General features: G+C 41.8%; 1 protein-coding gene across 1 annotated transcript; it reads left to right on the forward strand.

Moving 5' to 3' along the window:
• The first annotated feature begins 1,596 nt into the window (after positions 1–1,596).
• Positions 1,597–8,323, forward strand: FABP7 (fatty acid binding protein 7). The gene is made up of 4 exons (XM_030195529.1): positions 1,597–1,824; positions 2,453–2,625; positions 5,509–5,610; positions 8,151–8,323. The coding sequence occupies exons 1-4, from the start codon at positions 1,752–1,754 to the stop codon at positions 8,199–8,201; spliced, it is 399 nt and encodes a 132-aa protein (XP_030051389.1). The 5' UTR covers positions 1,597–1,751; the 3' UTR covers positions 8,202–8,323.
• Positions 8,324–20,180: the final 11,857 nt, after the last annotated feature.

Below are 20,180 nucleotides of genomic sequence, written 5' to 3' on the forward strand. Positions count from 1 at the left end.
GTAAGGGATTTGCGTTACAAGATGTATGAGGAGAGACTTGATGAACTGAACATGTATACTCTGGAAGAAAGGAGAAACAGGGGTGATATGATACAGACGTTCAAATATTTGAAAAGTGTTAATCCGCAAACGAATCTTTTCCGGAGGTGCGAAAGCAGTAGAACGAGAGGACATGAAATGAGATTGAAGGGGGGCAGACTCAATAAAAATGTCAGGAAGTATTTTTTCACAGAGAGAGTAGTGGATGCTTGGAATGCCCTCCCACGGGAGGTGGTGGAAATGATAACGGTAACAGAATTCAAACACGCGTGGGATAAACATAAAGGAATCCTATTCAGAAGGAATGGATCCTAAGGAGCTTAGCCGAGATTGGGTGGCAGAGCCAGCCGGTGGTGGGAGGCGAGGATAGTGCTGGGCAGACTTATACGGTCTGTGCCAGAGCCAGTGGTGGGAGGTGGGGCTGGTGGTTGGGAGGCGGGGATAGTGCTGGATAGACATATACGGTCTGTGCCCTGAAGAGGACAGGTACAAATCAAAGTAGGGTATACACAAAAAGTAGCACATATGAGTTTGTCTTGTTGGGTAGACTGGATGGACCATGCAGGTCTTTTTCTGCCGTCATTTACTATGTATGTTACTATGTTACCTGTGGCTACGCCACTGCTGCGAGGAGCAGGAAAAGCCCTGCACTCGGGAAGCATATTCCAACCTTCCCTCTCCCCATCTAGCTGACTTGCCAATTAGATCTGTCTCTGGTTTGGCTTACTTTTAAAATTGCCCTATGGCAAGCCAGACCGAAGGCACACACAGCATCCTGCCTCTACCTTGCCCTCCCTTTCCCTCCCCCTATCGTTCTAACCTCCTACCTCACTCCTTAGCCTCTAGCTAGCCATTGCCAGAAAAAGAAAAGCCCCCATCCTTCACTTACTGGATGCTCTCCCGACAGACTCTTGGGCTTGAGACTTCTCAAAAACAACTAAGCCTTTTTTTTTGTTTTTTTTTTTGTTAAAAGGAATAGAGACTCCTGAAGAAACAGGACAGTCACTTTTCCTAGGACATACATTTTCCAAGATCTTATGCCCCAGTATCCAATTACAAATATGGGACCCAAGCCTGCTAGATTAATATGAAACCTTTCCATTTTAGTACAGCATCCCTTCCTGGGATATCAAAATTTCACAACCATAAACACCAATTAAGGTTACACAGTACTTAAACAGAAAATTATTTGCTTTGAAATATCTTTCCCCATAACAATGATTATATGTAAAGATAGGCTGTTAAGAACAGAAATGACCACCCTGAAAGGTAAAAAAAAGCAGTGCAGTTGATTATGTCTTTCGTACATAGGCAAATCGCGCCTCATCTTGCATTTTACAGATCTTGTGCCCCCTCCCATCCCCCTCTTGCCTCAGCAAGAGGACCCTTCTGCTATGCACCTTCTCGCCTGACCTATTCACTTTGGCCTATCAACAAGCGGATGAAGAAGACCTGCCCCCTAGTAGCGATCTGATTGGTGAAGGGACTGGGACGGACCATGGCATCCCTCCTGTCCTGTCCCAGTTTCTGTCCCCGTTTGAGCTTTAATAAGAAGATCACTGAGGCAGGCAGTGCCGTGCATGGAATTCAGGTTGGAAGCATTTTACCCGGGCAGCCTGTTCACTGCACGCTCTCCTATTTCCCCAAAACATCTCAGGCAGCCACAGCAGTGCTTTTTGTCTGTTATTATTTGAGTCCATTCCTGGACAAAAATGGTTGATGCCTTTTGTGCTACCTGGAAGCTGATTGATAGCCAGAACTTTGATGAATACATGAAAGCCCTGGGTAAGTATAGGATCGTTTTGCAAGGCTTGCATTACCTCAGTAATTGCTTTTTAGACCCTGCAGTACTTCTGCATCCTTGAACTGTGTAGAGCTTTCCAGGAGAAAAATCATCGTTTATTGCGCGTGTTTCTGTGGCATTTTTTAAAAAAATGTTACTTTCTCTCTATGAGAGTGTTTAAAGTTAAGGTGGAAAACGAAATAATGCCTAGTTTGTTTTAGAAAATGTTATTTGGCAAAATAGGCTGAAAACTGACTGCACATTTCAAAGGCTTCTGTTTCCCTTTGTTCAAAAATTATTCCAAAGAAGGGTGACTGAAATTGCATCTACTAATCTATACCCGCGCTACAAATGAAGTACACGGTTTAACTGTGCGTCAGGTCTACTATAAACATTTGCTTTTGGGGAATTTATTCCTAAATATATCATTAAGGAAATGGTCTATGCACAGATTCGCTTCTTCCCGTGACAATGTATTTTCACCTCCCCAAAAGATGATATTTGAAAGTTGTTTTCCCCCCCCAGTGATCGCAAAACGATATCTTTACAAAATAACTGCTGAAGGTATTTTACGCGGTCTTCGAAAGTGTGGTGTGAAATAATTACTTTGCTTGCACCGGTGCTCTTCAGGTGTGGGCTTCGCCACCAGACAGGTCGGCAATGTTACTAAACCAACGGTGATCATCAGCAAGGAAGAGGAGAAAGTGGTGATCAAGACGCAGAGCACCTTCAAGAACACCGAGATCAGTTGCAAACTGGGAGAGGAGTTCGATGAATCCACCGCAGATGACAGGAACTGCAAAGTAAGTGAAAAGAAAAAAGCCTGGAGCCAGGGAGCTGCATTTAAAAGAAAGCAAAAATAAAGCGGGTTTCAGTAGCCTGCTCTTTTTTTTTCTTTCTGATACCTGGGCACTTTTATTGTCTTTGGGGGTCTGATCCTTGCTCTAATTGTCTAGACAGGATTTCTTGAATCGGCTTGCTTTCATTTTTGAGGCTGCCTTTTGTCGTTCTAAAGAAAGGACACCCAAAGTTGCATTTGTAACAAGCTTTTTTTTATGCTGTGAGTGAAGAAAACAGCAAGGTACAAAAGCCTGCTGAAGAGAAATGATAAATCTTGGCAAGAGCTGCCAATGGACCTTGAGTCAAGAGAGCCCTTGAGAGCCAATCCTGCTGCTATCAGTTTCTTTTCTCAAATTAGTTTGCATGCCTACACAAATGAGGTTGCTACACAAGAACAGGGGTTCTTAACCCTGACACTTCCAGGCAGGTTTTCAGGACATCCAGAATGAATCTGCATAAGAGAGATTTGCATGCACTCATGCATATTCATTGTGGGTATCCTGAAAACCTGACTAGCAAGGTGTGTCTCAAGGATTGGGTTGAGAACTGTTGCACAAGGGGGATGTAACACAGGGCTCCCATCGGTGACCATCGGAACCTGAGTTTGTTCCCAGCTCTGCATTGCAATTCTCTACAAGTAGGATGGTTGTGGTGGTAGTGTTGGTTGATATTTTATTTATTTATTTGTTGCATTTGTATCCCAGATTTTCCCACCTTTTTGCAGGCTCAATGTGGCTTACAATGTTCAGTTATGGCATTCACCATTCCAGAGTAAAAAAGTTACATTTGGAGTTGCATAGAGAATAGGATAATACGAAAGAAACCAGTTAGAATAAAAGGTAAAGTGGTGATGTGTTGCATTTACAATAATTGATCGATGTTGTGATATGCCTTATTGAAGAGATATGTCTTCAGAGATTTGTGAAAGTTGATTAGTTCGTAAATTGTTTTTAAGTTACGTGGTAAGGCATTCCACAGCTGCGTGCCCGTGTATGAAAAGCTGGACGCTTGTGTTAGTTTGTATTTCAGTCCTTTACAGCTGGGGAAGTGTAGATTAAGGAATGTGCGGGCTGATCTTTTAGCATTTCTGGGTGGTAAATCAACAAGGTCTGACATGTAGGCCGGGGCATCTCCGTGAATGATTTTATGAACTAATGTGCAGATCTTGAATGTGATACGTTCTTTAAGTGGCAGCCAGTGTAGCTTTTCTCTTAGTGGTTTTGCACTTTCGTATTTTGTTTTTCCAAATATGAGTCTGGCTGCAGTGTTCTGGGCTGTTTGAAGTTTCTTGACGATTTGTTCTTTGCAGCCAGCATAGATTGCATTGCGGTAATCGAGGTGACTCAGCACCATTGACTGTACCAGGTCTGTGCATTTCACCGAGAGTGGCAGCCTAGAGAGCTTTATCTCAGTTTAAATAATCCATAAACTCATTTCTCAAACCATTAAATATGTTCCAATTAAGATCTTACTAGTAATATGACACTCAGACAGTGCAAATGCTTCATGTGGATTTGTAACATCTCTTACTTGGCATCATAGTTAATTACAAGACTGTTTGTCTCAGTGGAACCCATGGTGGGTTGTAGGAGTAATTCATGACTGCATGAATGGAAAGTATAAGCATCCATAGCAATTCATGACTTGCTATGGATGCTAATACTTTCCATTCATGCAGTGGTTATTTTCTTAGTACTAAAGCTTAGCACAGCATAGTGTGTGCTAACAGCAATCAGCATTCACTAAGTGCCAAGAATCCCATTATAAACCTATTGGCTTCTTAGAATTGAGCATGTGTTAATTCTGTTAGCGCACACTAAGCTTTAGTAAAAGGGCCTCTTAAACAACAACAGCAGCACAAATTTACAAAAGTAGCAGATGGGGGGGCCTAGTCTTCAGACTAGGGTTCATTGTTCGTTGAATGGCCATCGTCTTGTTCTTCCAGGTACTAGGTTTGCCCACTTTGAATCAGCCAGACGCTGTGCTTTCTTCTTTCTTGCACCTCACACCTGGAACAATCTTCCCCTTTCACTCCTTGGTAATTTCTCACTTAAGAATTTTAAGACTGAGTTAAAGACCTGGCTTTTGGAGAAACAGGTTGACCGTGGCCACCAGCTACTCCTTGTCGCCTCTTCCACCTTCCCCCCTCCTTGTGTCTGATTACTTTACTATTGCTAATGGAGTTCCTTTCCTTTTTCTAATTATTGTAGTCTGTGCACCGCTTTGCTCTGCTTGAACAATTAAAGCGGAATAACAAATCCATATAAACTATAATGAGAAAAAGGATTTATGATCAAAATGACCTCCTGAATGCCTTTCATAGGGAACGTTCTTTTGAAGTTTAAGAAGGGGTTAAAATATATTTGTTCCAGTGGGCTTAGGACTCAGGAGGTTGATATCAAATGTTTATATGTATCGGTGTTGATTTTATGAATTATATTATGTGATTTCTTATTTAATGCATGTATGCACCACAGGGAGTGGTTTTGGATCTATGGTATAGAAAAGTGAATTATGAATAAATAAACAACAAAATCAACCTGGCATGACCTGACATAGAATTGCCGCTGCATTTATTTATATTGCTGATTTTATACTGCTGTTCTGTGGCATTTTGTGACAAGGGCAAAACTGTCTGATCAGATGTGCTAAACTGTGTCATTTATTTTAAAAAATCCAACTAGATTCAAATGAATAATTGTTTCATTTTTGTGTATTATTGAAAATGAAAATTAGCCTCAAGTCATTCATTCTACTATGAAACCAGAGGAAGAATCAAAATGGACTTCAGTGAATGTCAACTTACATGTTTATCCATGTATCTATGTTTGGGGTTTTTTTTTCAGTCTACTGTGAGCTTGGATGGAGACAAGTTAGTTCACGTGCAGAAATGGGATGGCAAAGAGACAACATTTGTCAGGGAACTTAAGGACGGTAAAATGGTCATGGTGAGTATTAGAGATACACAACCCTGGGACTAGTCATTGCCTTCAATAATTTTATAGAGGTCATCTTTCAAATGCAGCAGTAAAATTTATTTTTCAACCCTGAAAAAAAATACTCCTATAAATAATTAATGTAACTTTTTTCTCAGATGTTAAGACTAACAAAAGATATACTTACTACCAGCAGTTCATTCTACCCATTCTCTTCCACTCAGAAGCCTCAGAAAGAGTATAGACTACTAGAGGCATAGCTAGGACTGAATGGACCCTGGGTGGAAAAATTGGGATGGGGCCCCCTTTAACACCATAGTTCCCAGGAAGTGGCGATAGGGTGGGGAGGACGACTAATTTCCCAAAGCTGACATATTATAATAGAAAAAAAAGCTTTTTTTCCCTAGCCTTATTGATTGAACATTGCTTTGGTCCTAATGTATCTCTTCTGCTTTTCTCAGCTCTCTCTAGGGTCTCATGTCCTTTTGACATTTCTTCTCTATTTCTACCATCCATCTTTCTTGTGTGTCTCTATCCATCTTGCTCACCATATCCTGTCTGTGTCCCTGTCCCTATCCATATCCTCCCCCATGTTTAGCATCTCTCCTATGTGTCCCTCTCTAACTTTGTCTAGCATACTCCTCTGTATCCTTATCCCTCCCCTTGTGTCCAGTATTGCCCCTCTGCATCCATGTCCCTATGCTCCATCCACTGTCAACATCTCTTCTGTGTCCCCGTCCCTCCACATGTCCAGATTCTTGCCTCTCTTTTCTCTTCCTCCTGCACCCCCAACCCTGACCCCCCCACTTACCCTCCCTAGTCTAGCTTTTCTCTATCCCTCCCTCTGTTGGTCCAGCATCGCATGCTCTCTCTCTCTCTTCCTTCCACTCTCCCCAGTCCAGCATCTGCTTCTTCTTTCCCCCTCCTCTTTGATCCAGGTCTCTGTCTATCTCTCTCTTTCCTTTTGCTTCTCCCTCCTCCAAGGTCTTACCCCTCCTCTTCCCCTTCCACTTTTCTGCAAGAGAGAGAGGGAGGGTGCAAGTTAAGGCAGCCCCTACCATTGGGTACCCCTGGGCATTTTTGCTGTGCTCTCTCAATGGTAGCTATGCCCCTGCAAACTACAGTGTGTAATTTAGGAAATAGTATTGGTGTTTGTACACAAGCATTGCAGTGACAGCTAGAGAGCTCCCATGCTTCGGTGCTAGGGAAAATCCATAGCGATCAAACTTTTCATATTACCTTTTCTCTCAAAAGAGAGTCTAGACTGGAAAAGAGCTTCCTTTACATAACAGATTTATGCTATCAGTCTGTCTTATTTAAGGGGAATGAGAGATACCTGTTGTGTTCTTTACACATTAAGAAGGAACCTAATTATGTGAAGGTTTGAGAACCAGAGAAGCCAAAGTTCAATTCTGATATTCTTTGTGACCTTGTGCAAATAACCTTCCATTACCTCAGGTACAAACTTAGGGCTCTATTTACTAAACTGAGTTAAGGCATTAACACGTTACTGACCAACTAATATATGCAGTTCAAAAGAAGGCATGGTCATGGGTGGGGCATGGGCAGGTCCCAGAAATTAGACACAAAGTTATAGAATACTTGGATTTGGGTGCCTCATGCGTTTAGCCAGACCTCAGATTTTTTTTTTTTTTGGGGGGGGGGGGGGTGCAAAGTTTTGCCCCACCCCACACCTGCACACATGTACCTGAGCTGGCAGGAATCCCCAAGCCCTGCCAGTGGAACCCTCTTCCTCAAAAAGCCAAAAGAGACACGCATAAATTCCAATGCGCATAGTTGAAAAGAGGGTGTGGCTGTGGGAGGAGTGTGTGCATGTCAGAGGTGTTATCCGAACAATCAACGATTATCTACCCTTCAGAAAAATGTTAGACACATCTCTTCAAGCAAGCTTATCCTAACGACCCAACTTAACCTTATAGCCCACCCACACAACTCCTGCTCTGAAGATCATTATACCTTAAACCATGTCTCTCAACTCCTTATACTCATCCCCTGTCTTCTCGTCCCCATCTTGCCTACACTTTCCCTTTGTCTATCTTACCTTGTTCACCTTTCCATGTTCAATTCACATATTCTTATACCTTACTATTACTATGTTTATTTCAGTTTGTAATAGTCTCCTTACAACACTTTATAATTCTACTTACTATGTAAGCCGCATTGAACCTGCTGTGTGTGGGAAAGCTTGGGGTACCAGTGTAATAAATAAATAAATAAAACCAATCAAATCAATCATATTTATACACAATGTTAGAGAATTCAGGGTAACAAGCGTACATTTAGGCATTGGCAGTTACACCAGGTTTTCAGTGGCATAAATAGCCACACCTAAATGTATGTGCATTCCCCTGGCTTTGGGACTATTCTATAAACTGTGTCTTACTATGGATGCAGTTTATAGAATAGCACTAAGTGCATTATTTGGACGCATCTACATTTTAGACGCCATATACATAATCTGGCCCTAACACCACAATTCAAATTCTTATTTTGTCATTCACTTCTCTTATCTTTACTTTTTAAATCTGCAGACTTTAACCTTTGGAGATATAGTAGCTGTCCGTCAGTATGAGAAGGCGTAAAATGGCCAGCCTCTCTCTGCCGCTGGAGCAAGTCTATATGCAACTGTGACAGTATTTGAAGTATCACTGCTATTACTTGAATGCAAGAACTGAAAATCAATGTTTACTGTGTACGATCAAAATGTCAGCCTCCTGTGGATCACATTTTTTTTTTTGTTAAATTGATAAAAACACTTGTGTTTGTATAAAATGCGTGGTGCATTTTTATCTAACCTTTATTTTGGGAATGCATACACACACACACACACACACACACACAAAATCTGTTCTATAGTGCTACATTCAAAAACTGTATGAAATGTTTCATAAATGAGATATTAGTAAACGCAATGAGAGATATATCTGGAAACTATTTATATTAGTGTATAGCAACCAAAAAGGTTTAATTGACAGGAGACGACAGGCGTGTGCTGGGTAGAAGCCAGTGGGCAGAGCTTGCCGCCATACAAAGTAATGTATTTTGAGTGTATCAAGATGGCGGCTGCGTAGGGAAGCAATTAAACCTCCTTGGGTGTAGACGGCTTCAGCCTTGTCACATGACGCCTTTTCCTGTCAATCAAATCTCCTTGATAGCAATTGATAGAAATGATAAAACTGAAATGAACTCTAAGGCAGGCTAACAAATATCTTATAGGGGCCCTTTTACTAAAATGCACTAAAATTTGCAGTTATTGCAACTTAACCTGGGATTTTACCATGTGGTATATGCAGATTTTTCATGACATCTCTTGGGGTTGTTCTGTAATGCAGAGTGCCTAAATTCTAATACATGCATCAAAAAAGGGACATGGTCAGGGCTTTTTTTGAGGGGGTACTTGGGGGGGGGTACTGAATACTGGCACCTTTTCCATTGTCTGCTAAAATTGACCCATCGACCCCAAGTTTTCATTAAGTTTTAATGAAAGAGCTTAGGCTCTATGCACCAATTCTGCCTTGTCATAGATTCTGTGACTGGTTGCAGGGGGCCTGGCTACTGTAGGGGTGGGTCCCTCAGTGATCACCTCACCCCTGAAGGGTGGCCTAGCATTTGAGTACCGGCACCTTTTTTGCTAGAAAAAACACACTGGGCATGGTTGTGGGTGGGGAAATGGGCATTTTATGTGCATTCTAAAATTTACAAGCACTGTTATAGAATACGGCCCTCTGCGCCAAAATCTATGTGCCAGTATTTACGTGGTCTAAATGGATGCAACCAAAGTTTGTCGCACGGAGAGGCACTCGGAGTATTCTGTATACCGTGTGGAAATTTAAGCCCACTCTATAAAATTTAGGCATACTTTAGAGAATACACTTAGGTGTGTTATTTTACCGTGCAGATTTTTCAGGCACCATATATAGAATCTGGACCTTAGTGCGCAATAAGTGAACCAAGCTAGCTGGCTAATTTACTATGCCCACTCGATGCCCATGCCACACCCCTTGGGGGGAAAAAATCAGAAAACTGCAGAAAGGCAAAATAGTGCAAAACACAATGTGGTTGTGCGTACCCTTAATGCAGTCAATAATTTGTATGAATAGAATGTAAGAGAAAAGTCTATGCTTGTCAGTGGACTGAGATGTTACTCAAATTTCCCTTCTTACTATTTATACCATTTCGTACCCTGATTTCTTGTTTTGGAAACATAAGAAAGGAATGTTTCTTCTGTTATGCTAATTTTGCTTTAAGTTCTCATCTTCATTGCATTTTTATTGTTTCTGAAAAAAAAAATAAAAGGTAGAATTAGGAGTAAGACCAACTAAGGAACAGAAAAGGTCCAAGGAAGAAGCAAAGGATCAGTAGTGTTTTAAGATATACAATATTCTATTTGCTTTCACTTTCTGCTGTCAATTCAGTTTTAAGGAGCCAATTCTAGTTGTAACAATATTGCTTTACGTTTCTGCCTTCTCAGGCAATGTGCAAGCCACATTCTGTGTCACACTTATATTTTAAAAAACAGTTAGGCTATACAATTTGTTCATTAATATATGCTTACGCCATGATAACTTTTTATTGAACTAACTTAAGAATTATCCAAGAATGATATTCTATATGACTTTCTGAGACTACTGGGATTCCTTTTTCCACATTCCAAGTAAACAACTTGGTCTTGAAAGCTTTTGTATAACATCTTCATTTAGTGATACTTCTGTTAGTCCAATAAAGGCAGGGCTTTTTTTGAGGGGGTACTCGGGGGTACTGAGTACCGGCACCTTTTCCAGTGTCTGCTAAAATTGACCCATGAACCTCAAGTTTTAATGAAAGAGGTCAAGCTCAAGACACCAATTCTGCCTTGTCATAGATTCTGTGACTGGTTGCAGGGGGCCTGGCTATTGTGGAGTGAGTCCCTCAGTGATCACCCCACCCCTGAAGGGTGGCCTGGCATTTGAGTACCGGCACCTTTTTTGCTAGAAAAATTGCACTGAATAAAGGGTATTAAAAACAACCAAGAATTCAATTTTCTCCAGCATTAATGTGACAAAGCTGGGCCCGGGGCAAACAAGGGGCCCACTGCTGCCTCCCCCCCCCCCCCCCGCCCTTGTTTTTGTAAAAATTGAGGGCCCTTCGTACCTTTTAAAAGCAACAGTTTTCATCAACAGTGAGCTTGAGCAGCCAGCAACTGATACACCCTGCTCCCACCGGCTCCCACAGCCTGTCTCTGGCATGTTTCCGCCTATGCTGAAACAGGAAATTACATCACAGAGAAGGCTGTGCAGCTGGCGCAAGCAGTGTATATCAGTTGCTGGCTGCTTGTGCTTGCTGCTGATGAAGAACTGCTATTTTAAAAGGTACATTGGTGGCCTTGAAAATGAATTGGCCAGCATTAGCACGAGGCCCTCACGGATATTTAGTGCCATGGCACAAGCGATTCTCAGCATTGAATATTCAGGTATGCCCACCAACCTGTAAATTAACCAGACACCAGCTTATATTCAGATCAATGCTGGGTTAACTCGGTGCATAGAGTTAGGACAGCCTTTTTGCTGGCCTAACTTTATGCGGTTACTTAGCTGGTTAGTGGACTGAAAATCTATGCTAACTGGCCAAGTTGATGCTCTGCCCTAACTCCGTCCACAGTTTGCATCTAACCTATCTGGTTAGAGGATGACCAGTTAGCGGACATATTCAGCGGCATAGGCAGGTTAAGTGCCACTGCATATTGGCTGCCAGCTTGCTCAGTGGAGTTTAACTGGGCAGTTCCTCTCCTGCTCAATTAAATGCTTTTCAATATTGACCTCTTTGTTTTTAAATACTCCTACTTTCCTCACTGGAAACTCAATGGCTTAATCCTGATATTATTCCACACTTGTTTCTTGATCTACTATGAATCCTTTCCAACTTTTCAATGTATTTAGCACTTATTTTGGCCTTTACCAATTCTTTTTCTCTCTTACCTAAACATTTCAACAGTTCTCCCCTCCTCCCAAAAAACTGTCTTTCTAGATGTTATCCCCCTCCCCCCCCCCCCCCCCCCCCCCGCAGCAGTCAGAATGTTTTTAAACACTGATCGTCACTGGCTAAATTATCCCCTGATATTTAGTGCCCGGCCACATACAGGCACCAGCACTGAATACTGGGGGCTAATTTCAGGTGGTCTGGGTGCCGGAACTTATCCAGGGCCTGTGTAAGAGTTATGTGGCCACAGCTGAATACTGGGCAGGGCCTGCATAACTTTGTTTTTTTCTAAAAGAGCCCCTGAGCCCCAGCTCATGGCAAGTAACTCCTTAGAAGACACCCCGCTCCCTAGCCATCCAGTGTTAATTTTAAAGGCTCTCTTTGCGCCCCAGGAATACCCTTCTCCAGGGACAACGGGTCTGCGCTTCCACTATGTGTTGGCCCGCCTGCCTAAATCCTTTTGAGATTCCATCCCAGTGATATCTCAGTTGTGTAGGTATCAGTAGCCGTAAGTCAAAGGTAATGTCCATGACCATGGCCTTCTGTCTATTAGGATCTAAGTGAATCCTTGGTCATCTATGTACCCACATGTATTCTATTACAATGCTACAGTAATTTATCTACACACTAAGTGTCAGTTGTGTGTGTGGCTTAGGTTGTAGTATCAATGACAGGTGAAGAATACTTGAAAATAAAGACAGAGATAGATTTCAGAAAGAAGGCTTTAATCTTACCAAGTTTTCAATCAAGTACAGACATCAAACAGATTCTGGGTTCAAAAGCACAGAGCTCTGCCGTCCGAGAAGTGTTGGGGAGGACTCCAACTCTCTCTCAAAATCTTATCTCTTTTATAGCCCCAGGTCCCAATTCAAGTCAATTGTGAGGTACCTTTTTTTTCTAATATTTCTCAATTTCTGAGATCATACTTTCGTATCCGGCCAGATGTTCATCTGTACCCATTTCTTTTCCGTTCTATCTATTTCTAGAGCTTGCCACACTTCCGTAAATGTCAACATGTTTTTGGAACAATTTGTTTTTCTCGTTTACTAAAATATCTTTATCAGTTTCACATCTTCCTTTTGTAATACCTTTCATAACATCTTATGATCTGTGTGCCATCTTATGGAAAATAAGTCCCATTTTAAGAACATCATTTTATTCATCTTATCCATTATTCCTATATTATAGGTGCCACATTCCATTAGAAAGTTGTACCTGGTCTTGTCAAGACTCCTGCTTTTTGCAGATTCTCAAATATGAAGCTATTAGCTTGTTATCAGGCCTAGTCAGTGCTTTTTGGCTGTTTTAAGCTATGTTGCTTGGCCCATCACTATTCCAGTGTATAGGTCTTCAAGCTAGCCCATATATTAACATTCCCCTCTTCACCCTATCCCATAGGGTGACACCAGGGTTAATACACCATGGTACCATCCATTCCAGAAGGTATCCTATAAGGCCAAATTTTCTGAGTCTTACGGTTAACTGGTACAGTCAGATTTGTTTTTGGTTTGAGATTACCATCTTGGCATCACTTCAATTATTTCAATCCTTCTTATCTATATCTGTGGTTATACAAAAACTTATAATTACTCCAGGTAGGCCCTTCTCTAGTGCCTAGCTGTATCCCTTGTGGTCCAGCAGGGTTGTTGGAGGCAGGAGCACAACCCCCTTGCTCCTGCCCCTTGTGACACTCATCCAAAATGGCTGCCGCAACCTCTAGTGGTACTACAAGTACTGTGAGCTGCCATGAGAGGTCATGGCAGCCATTTTGGAGAGGTGCAGTGAGGGGGATGTGCTCCTGCCCCCAACAATCCTGCTGGAAAGTAGTAGTAGGAGGGGTCTTCCGGTGGGTGGGGGTCTTGCCATGGACTGGAGGAGGAGACAGGGAAAGAGGGGGCATTGTCAGGTGGGTGGGAGAGGGCTTGGGGGCTCTTTTGGTAAAAAAAAAATGTTACACAGGTGCTTGCACTATATTCAGAGCCAGCACCCACATAGCTAAGTGGCCTAATTTAGGACAGCTTTTAAGTTGTCCTAAATTAGGCTTAACAAGTGGCATAGCTACAGGGGGCCACGGGGGCCTGGGCTCCCCAAAATGGATATGGGGCCCCTGATTTGACTGGCGGGGGCTTCAACCCCCGCCAGCTGAAGCGTTTCTCCAGCACTGGTCTCTTTACATTGCCTGCCTTGCTTCCCTCTTTTTCCACTTCGAGGTCTGGCTACACCCCCTGGGCTTAGCTATGCAAGTGCAGCACTGAACATCGTTGATGCCTGCATAACCTCAGGCTTCTCCCCAGTGCTGCCCCTAGCGCCACCCTGACCTGCTCACTTTTAATTGTGCATCTGTGGAGATATTTGTCGGCACTCTCTGGTTAAGTGCTGCTGAATATTCCCACTAAGGCAGTGGGAAGTGATTTAAGTGAGCAGGAGAGGTTCCTGCCCGCTTTAATTGATTTGAATATTGGGCCCTATTTTACTTGTTTCTGTTAAAAGTAATATTACCCAACACTGCTTTCATTGTTCTTCCTGATTACCATCCCATCTCACTCCTGCTCTACCTTTCTATTAATCAACGTTTGGCTTTCTAACCTGCTTCTCAGTCTTCAGTTTTTTTTAAATAATCTGTTATGTGCACAGCTAATTCCAGAATCCATGTAGGTTCTACTCCTACACTAGGCTCCTCCTTATCCTCAACTCACCTCATCAACTACCCCACCTGTTTTCCTACCCTATCCCCTTTTTCTGCAAGAACTAAGCCAATACCAGTAAGTCTGATCCTCTATGTGGACAGATATGACTGCAGCCAGATCTCATTGCTTAAACAAGGACACATATCATTAGTCACAATAAAATATAATTTTATCAGTTCTTATTCCATTGTTTGATGGCCCCACCTCTATCTGGCACACAACTCCTGCAGCAAGTGTTATATCTTCTGGTACATACAGGGCATCAGTCATGCAAGCCTTCCCCTTAGGTACTGTAATTTTTCCATCCAAGCACAGAACTGACAAATTGCCAAGAAGCATGCTCTTTTCCTTGAGCATCCACCCCTAACACATCCACTGCTTAACTGTGCAGAAAAATGTGAGGTGTAGGATAGGTTTTTCCGTAACCTCCCTCGCTGTCTATCCAGTCTGCCATCCATGCCCATCTGTTCTCCCTTTCACTCCTTATCTGTTTATCCTTAGTGCTGGGGTAGGGGAGGGGGAAGCAGGAGGGGGAGTGAGGACCCTTGTGAGGCCAATTTTACTGTGATGTATACTGGGGCCTTTGGCTCTCTTCATCATTGAGTTGCCATGGCCACTCTTGTGCTAAGCCACTTATGTGTGGGCTAGGGGAGAGGGGTGTGAAAGAGCCAAATTGAGAGCAAATGGTATCCTGACAGCGGGAGGCCCTCCACCTCCCCCAAAACTGTGTTTTGCTGTCATTCTGGGAAATTGGTAAGAGTATCATCCTTTAGCACTTCTACCCATGTCTCTAAGTTGTGGCCTTCCTGATCCCATTCAGGCTCAGTCTTTTTAGATCTCCTTATGAACTTCCATATTCTCATCTGCTGGATCCGTTGTTTTGTTTTTTTTTTCTTACCACTTGTTTGACCCTACCCATCTTACTATATACCTCAGAACATTTCTCATAACATTTCTTGCTTGACCCTCTTTTTGCTTATCTGACTAGTTCTTCATGGGTGTGGTCAGGTTAATATTCAAAGGAATTGGTAGGAGCCTATTCTTCAGGGTGAGGCAAAAAAAAAAGTAAGTAAAGTTTTTTGCAGTTTTCTCAGCAACCACTTTGAATTTTATTGAGAAATTTTACGAACTTATTTAGTCATTACACTTATGTATTACTATTAAATAACATTTAAATATCTTAAGCTATGTTGATGTTACTGACATTTTAGCGTTACTACCTATCCAAAACACAGAAGAAACCAGTCTTCGCAAAATAAACAATTACCAAAAACAGCGAAGATGACACAAAAAAATAAAAAAATAAAAATAAAAAAGATAAAAAATAAAATAAAAAACAAACGACACAAAAATAATGATAAAACTATGGATTTATTGAGGTAATATGACTCAACACAGCTGTGTTTCAGCCCAACTGGCCTGCGTCAGGAGTGGCTATAAAAAACTATGGCTAGAAACCGTCTCACTGGAGTAGCTGCAGATGAGCTTCTCAAACAAGGTTTTGTGCTTTGTGAATTTATCTTTTCAGGCCATTTAAAAAAAAAATGCACAAGTAAAAAACGCACAAAATTAAGCCATTGGGATGTAGGAGGGGCCAATATTTTTTAGCAGACTGGTCCCACAGACATCACAGGAGAGCAATGTGGCATGCTAGATGACACTTCTGTGCACTTCATGAAAATGCTTCCAGGTGCACATCTCACTTTTGCTCCCTTATCTTGTCCCCTGAGCCCTCCAAAACTGACCCAAATACACTGCTTCCCCCGTACACCACTACACTAGCCCTTATGGGTGAAGGGGCACCTATATGTGGGTACAGTAGGGTTTTGTTGACTTTGAGAGGGGTCACAGTTTCCACCACAGGTGTGACAGGTAGATGGAGATAGGGACCTGGGTTCCCCACTCCATAGTACAAGGCACCTACCACTACATACTCCAGGGACCTGCATGTGGCTCTAATAGACCTGACTTTAACACCTGAGGCTGTCATAGAGGCTGGTAAGTCATATTTATATTCACATTTTTATGGGGGTGGAAGGGGATTAGTGAACACTGGAGGGGTATTGGGGGGGGTCACCCCTGATTCCCTCCAGTGGTCACCTGATCATTTAGGGCACCTTTTTGTGCCTTATTCGTTCTGAAAACAAGTCTAGACCAAAACGCCTTAGTTTTAGTCCTGGACATATTTGTTCCATTATGGCTGTAAAACATCCAAGTGTTAGGCACGCCTTAATCCCGCCTTCAAAATGCCCCTGACATGCCCCCTTGTGATTTTGATGCACTGCAGACGAATTGCATAGATAAATATCTGCAAAATAGGTTTCAAAAATACCAATTTGGACATTTTTAGAAGAAATATGTCCAAATGGTGCTTTATAACACTTTTTGGATGTTTTTCTCTTTTGAAAATGAGCTCCTGTGGCACCTAATGTTTGGCACCATGTATAGAATTCCCCATATGTAACATACGTGGGTATTTGCAGAATAGTGTTTCAACAGAATTTTTGCATTTACGCATATATATGCTATTCTTGTAAATGTTCATAATTATTTATTTATTTAATGGGATTTATTAACCACCTTTATGAACAGATTCACCCAAGGTGGTGTACAGCAGGTACAGTTTAACATAATCCCCTGGATTCTATATTGCGCAACTAAAGTTGTGCGTGCAAATCCAGTTGTATTCTGGATTTGTACAAGCAACTTAGTTAAGAAGCCAATCAGCGCCAATAATTATCACTTAACAAGTAATTATTGATACTAATTGGTATTAATTAGAATTTACGCGCACAACTGTCCAAGCATATTCTGTAACATGATGTGCATAAATTCTAAGTTGAGTAGTTGAAAAGGGGATGTGACCATGGGCATGGAGTGGGCGGGTCATGGGTATTTCTAAGATGTATGCGCATTGTTATAGAATACACCCGGTATGCACCTAATTTAGGCATCAGCATTTACACCAAATTTTACTTGGCATAACTGCCCCCTTGGCGTATTCTATGAACCACAGATAAATTTAGGCATATTCTATAAAGTACGCTTAAATTTAGGCATACTTTATAGAATATACCTAGACATATTTTTTGTGCCAGTTTTTTAGGTACGATATATAGAATCTAGCCCAATATGTGCATAAATGTGAGCATCCAGTTTATAGAATCAGCTTGTCACATGCATTAATAAATAGATGCAAAATGTCAAGTTGCTGTGCTAATGGTTAGTGCAGCCATGCACAACCAGCAGATGCTAATTCCTGCATTAACTGCTTAGTGTATGTTAATGAAAGGTCTCCTAAGTAGGGATGATCTTGTAGACTTTTCTAACTGATATGGTAGAAGAAAATGTGGATGAGAAAAAGACTACGCCAGATGAGAAGCAAGTGTGTAGGTGGTCTCATTCTGTGGCTAGAAGATGGAATATATCCTTAGCAATATGGACAGAATAATTGGACAGATTAGATGGACCATGTGTTTTATTTTTTCTGCCATCAGTGCAAAGGTTTTTATTCTGTGCATTAGGCGTGCAAGTATTAAATTCTATTACTGTGATGGACATGTGATCAAAATACTGCAGTTGAAGGGGTAGAGAGTACGAATGTGAAGGGATTGTTGGGAGTGGATAGGTAGAACAAAAAGGGTGAAAGAGGTAAGGGAATGGTATAGAGAGGTGGGCATGTGGGCGAGTTGATAGAGGAGAGGAGGATAAGGGGTAAATATGTAGGGGTAGAAGAGAGTGAGCAAGCAGGAGGAGAAGAGGAAAAGAGATACGGAAGAGATGGCTGAAGGGTGAAAAGGGTGAGAAGGTTGAATATGTCGAGGAGATGTGAACAAATGAGTAGAGGGGAAGGGGAAGATAAGGAGAAAGAGAAGAAGGAGTAAATAAAGGAGAGAACGAAGTTGAGTAGTTGATTGAGATAGATGTGTAGGGTAAGTATGGTGAAAGAAGGATAGGGTGAATGAGTAGAAGAAAAATGGATGGAGGAGAGTAATTGCTGAATGAGAGGAGAAGAGGAGGGTAAGGAGTAATTTGTGGGGGAGACAAGGGTAAACAATTGGGGACAGAGATGAATAAGTGGGTAGGGACACGAAAGGTTAGAGGTTGATTGGAAGGGGAAGAAAGGAGGAGTCGAGTCTAGGTAGGAGAGAAGCAAGTAAGTGAGAAAGGAGGAGACTGTATCAGGGAAAGTGGATAGAGGCAAAAGAATAGCATCAAGGTGAATAGGTCAGGAAAGAGGTGACTGCACAAAGACTGGCATGAAGAGTGGAGGCATAAAGTGAGAGGACTGCATGGGATCAGAAAAGGAATGTGTACACTTTTCAGAAAAGATATTCATGTACTCATGCCATCCATAAGATTCACAATTTAATTTTGGAGGAGGGAAGTAGTGGGCATCCATGTTGAGGTCATTTTGCCCCAGGTAAGTGCTGGAGGAAAAATGTCTTTGGAAATTTTGTGTTGTCCATGCAGTTCATCAATCTTTTAGATCTTATATGTGCCTCAAGAAGATACATGCCTAAATGGCTGCACCTAAAGTTAAGCATGATTCCCAGATGTAAGCGCTATTCTATAAATCATGCCTAACTTTAAGCACAGTTTATAGAATAGCACTTTTCGGTACCGATTTTTTTCAGCAACATGTATAGAATTCACCCTAAAATGTGCTTGTTCTGTATAAAATAAGGGTGATCATGCATACATTTACAGCAGCTCCCAAGTGAGTGTGAATGTTCACAACTTCAATCTAGCTGCAATTTCTGCTGGTTTACCCCTAGCTTTTTATAAACACAAAAAAGGTCAAAAGCAGTCACTTATTCTCTGTGGCCTAGTTGTTAGAGTACTAGTCTTGATATCCAGAAGGGGCTGGTTCAAGGTCCATTACTGCTCCTTGCCATTTTGGGCAAGTCACTTAACCCTCCATTGCCTCAAGTACAAAAATTAGATTATGAGCCCTCCAGGGACAGGGAAATACCCAGTGTATCTGAATATAACTCACCTTGAGCTACTACTGAAAAACGTGTGAGAAAAAAACCCAGTTGATCTGTAATATAGTTACCCCCATAGTGATATACTTCTTGAGGTGGACAAAAATGCCAATACACATCCACAATCATCTCTTAAAATTCTAGTATAAATTCTAAGTGCCATTACCATAAAGGATGACAGTGCAGAGAGGATATATAAGATGCAGATAATGTAATTAATAATGGATACAGCTTCAGGTTTAGGTAACAAGGCTGTAATCTGATACAACGTTCATTTCAGGGCATTAGATTAGATGAATGAATTAAGATAATTAAACAGAGCCAAACCAAATGGTTACTTCACCCAATCCCTGACAAGTTTACATCACTTTATCAGAAAGAATGTTCTCTTAATTTATTTTGTTACATTTCTACCCCACACTTTCCCCACTCATGGCAGGCTCAATGTGGCAATGGAGGGTTAAGTGACTTGCCCAGAGTCACAAGGAGCTGCCTGTGCCTGAAGTGGGAATCAAACTCAGTTCCCTAGGACCAAAGTCCACCACCCTAACCACTAGGCCACTCCTCCTCAGTTTAAAATCCTTCTCTTCAAGTGAGTGGAAGTTCTTCATACTTCTGGCATGCTGAACTAAAGCACAGGTGGGAATTTATGGACTTCAGTCCTCCATCTTATCTTATCTTCCTTGTTTTTGATCATTACATATGATGTAATATATCAGGGATTGACTAAGTGACCTCAAATGTTCATTGTTTTCATGTTTCTGGCCTGCTTACTCTTCTTCTCCATTCAGTGGAGCAGTTTCCTGCAGTTTTAAATAAATTGAAGCGTAAGCAATAAGTAAAAGCAGTGTGTTGCATTTCATAGATCAGGTTGCTGCTATTCTGGAGGTACCTAGCCTGGCAACTGAGCTTCCAAAGCTATTGTAGTCTG

The sequence above is a fragment of the Microcaecilia unicolor genome, chromosome 3 (genome assembly GCF_901765095.1).
Source record: "Microcaecilia unicolor chromosome 3, aMicUni1.1, whole genome shotgun sequence".
NCBI lineage: Eukaryota > Metazoa > Chordata > Amphibia > Gymnophiona > Siphonopidae > Microcaecilia > Microcaecilia unicolor.

Coding starts and splice junctions, on each gene's coding strand:
- FABP7 (XM_030195529.1), top strand. CDS start 1,752: ATGGTTGATGCCTTTTGTGCTACCTGGAAGCTGATTGATAGCCAGAAC. Junction 2,626..5,508: donor CAGATGACAGGAACTGCAAA/GTAAGTGAAAAG, acceptor TTTTTTTTTCAG/TCTACTGTGAGCTTGGATGG. Junction 5,611..8,150: donor AGGACGGTAAAATGGTCATG/GTGAGTATTAGA, acceptor TTAAATCTGCAG/ACTTTAACCTTTGGAGATAT.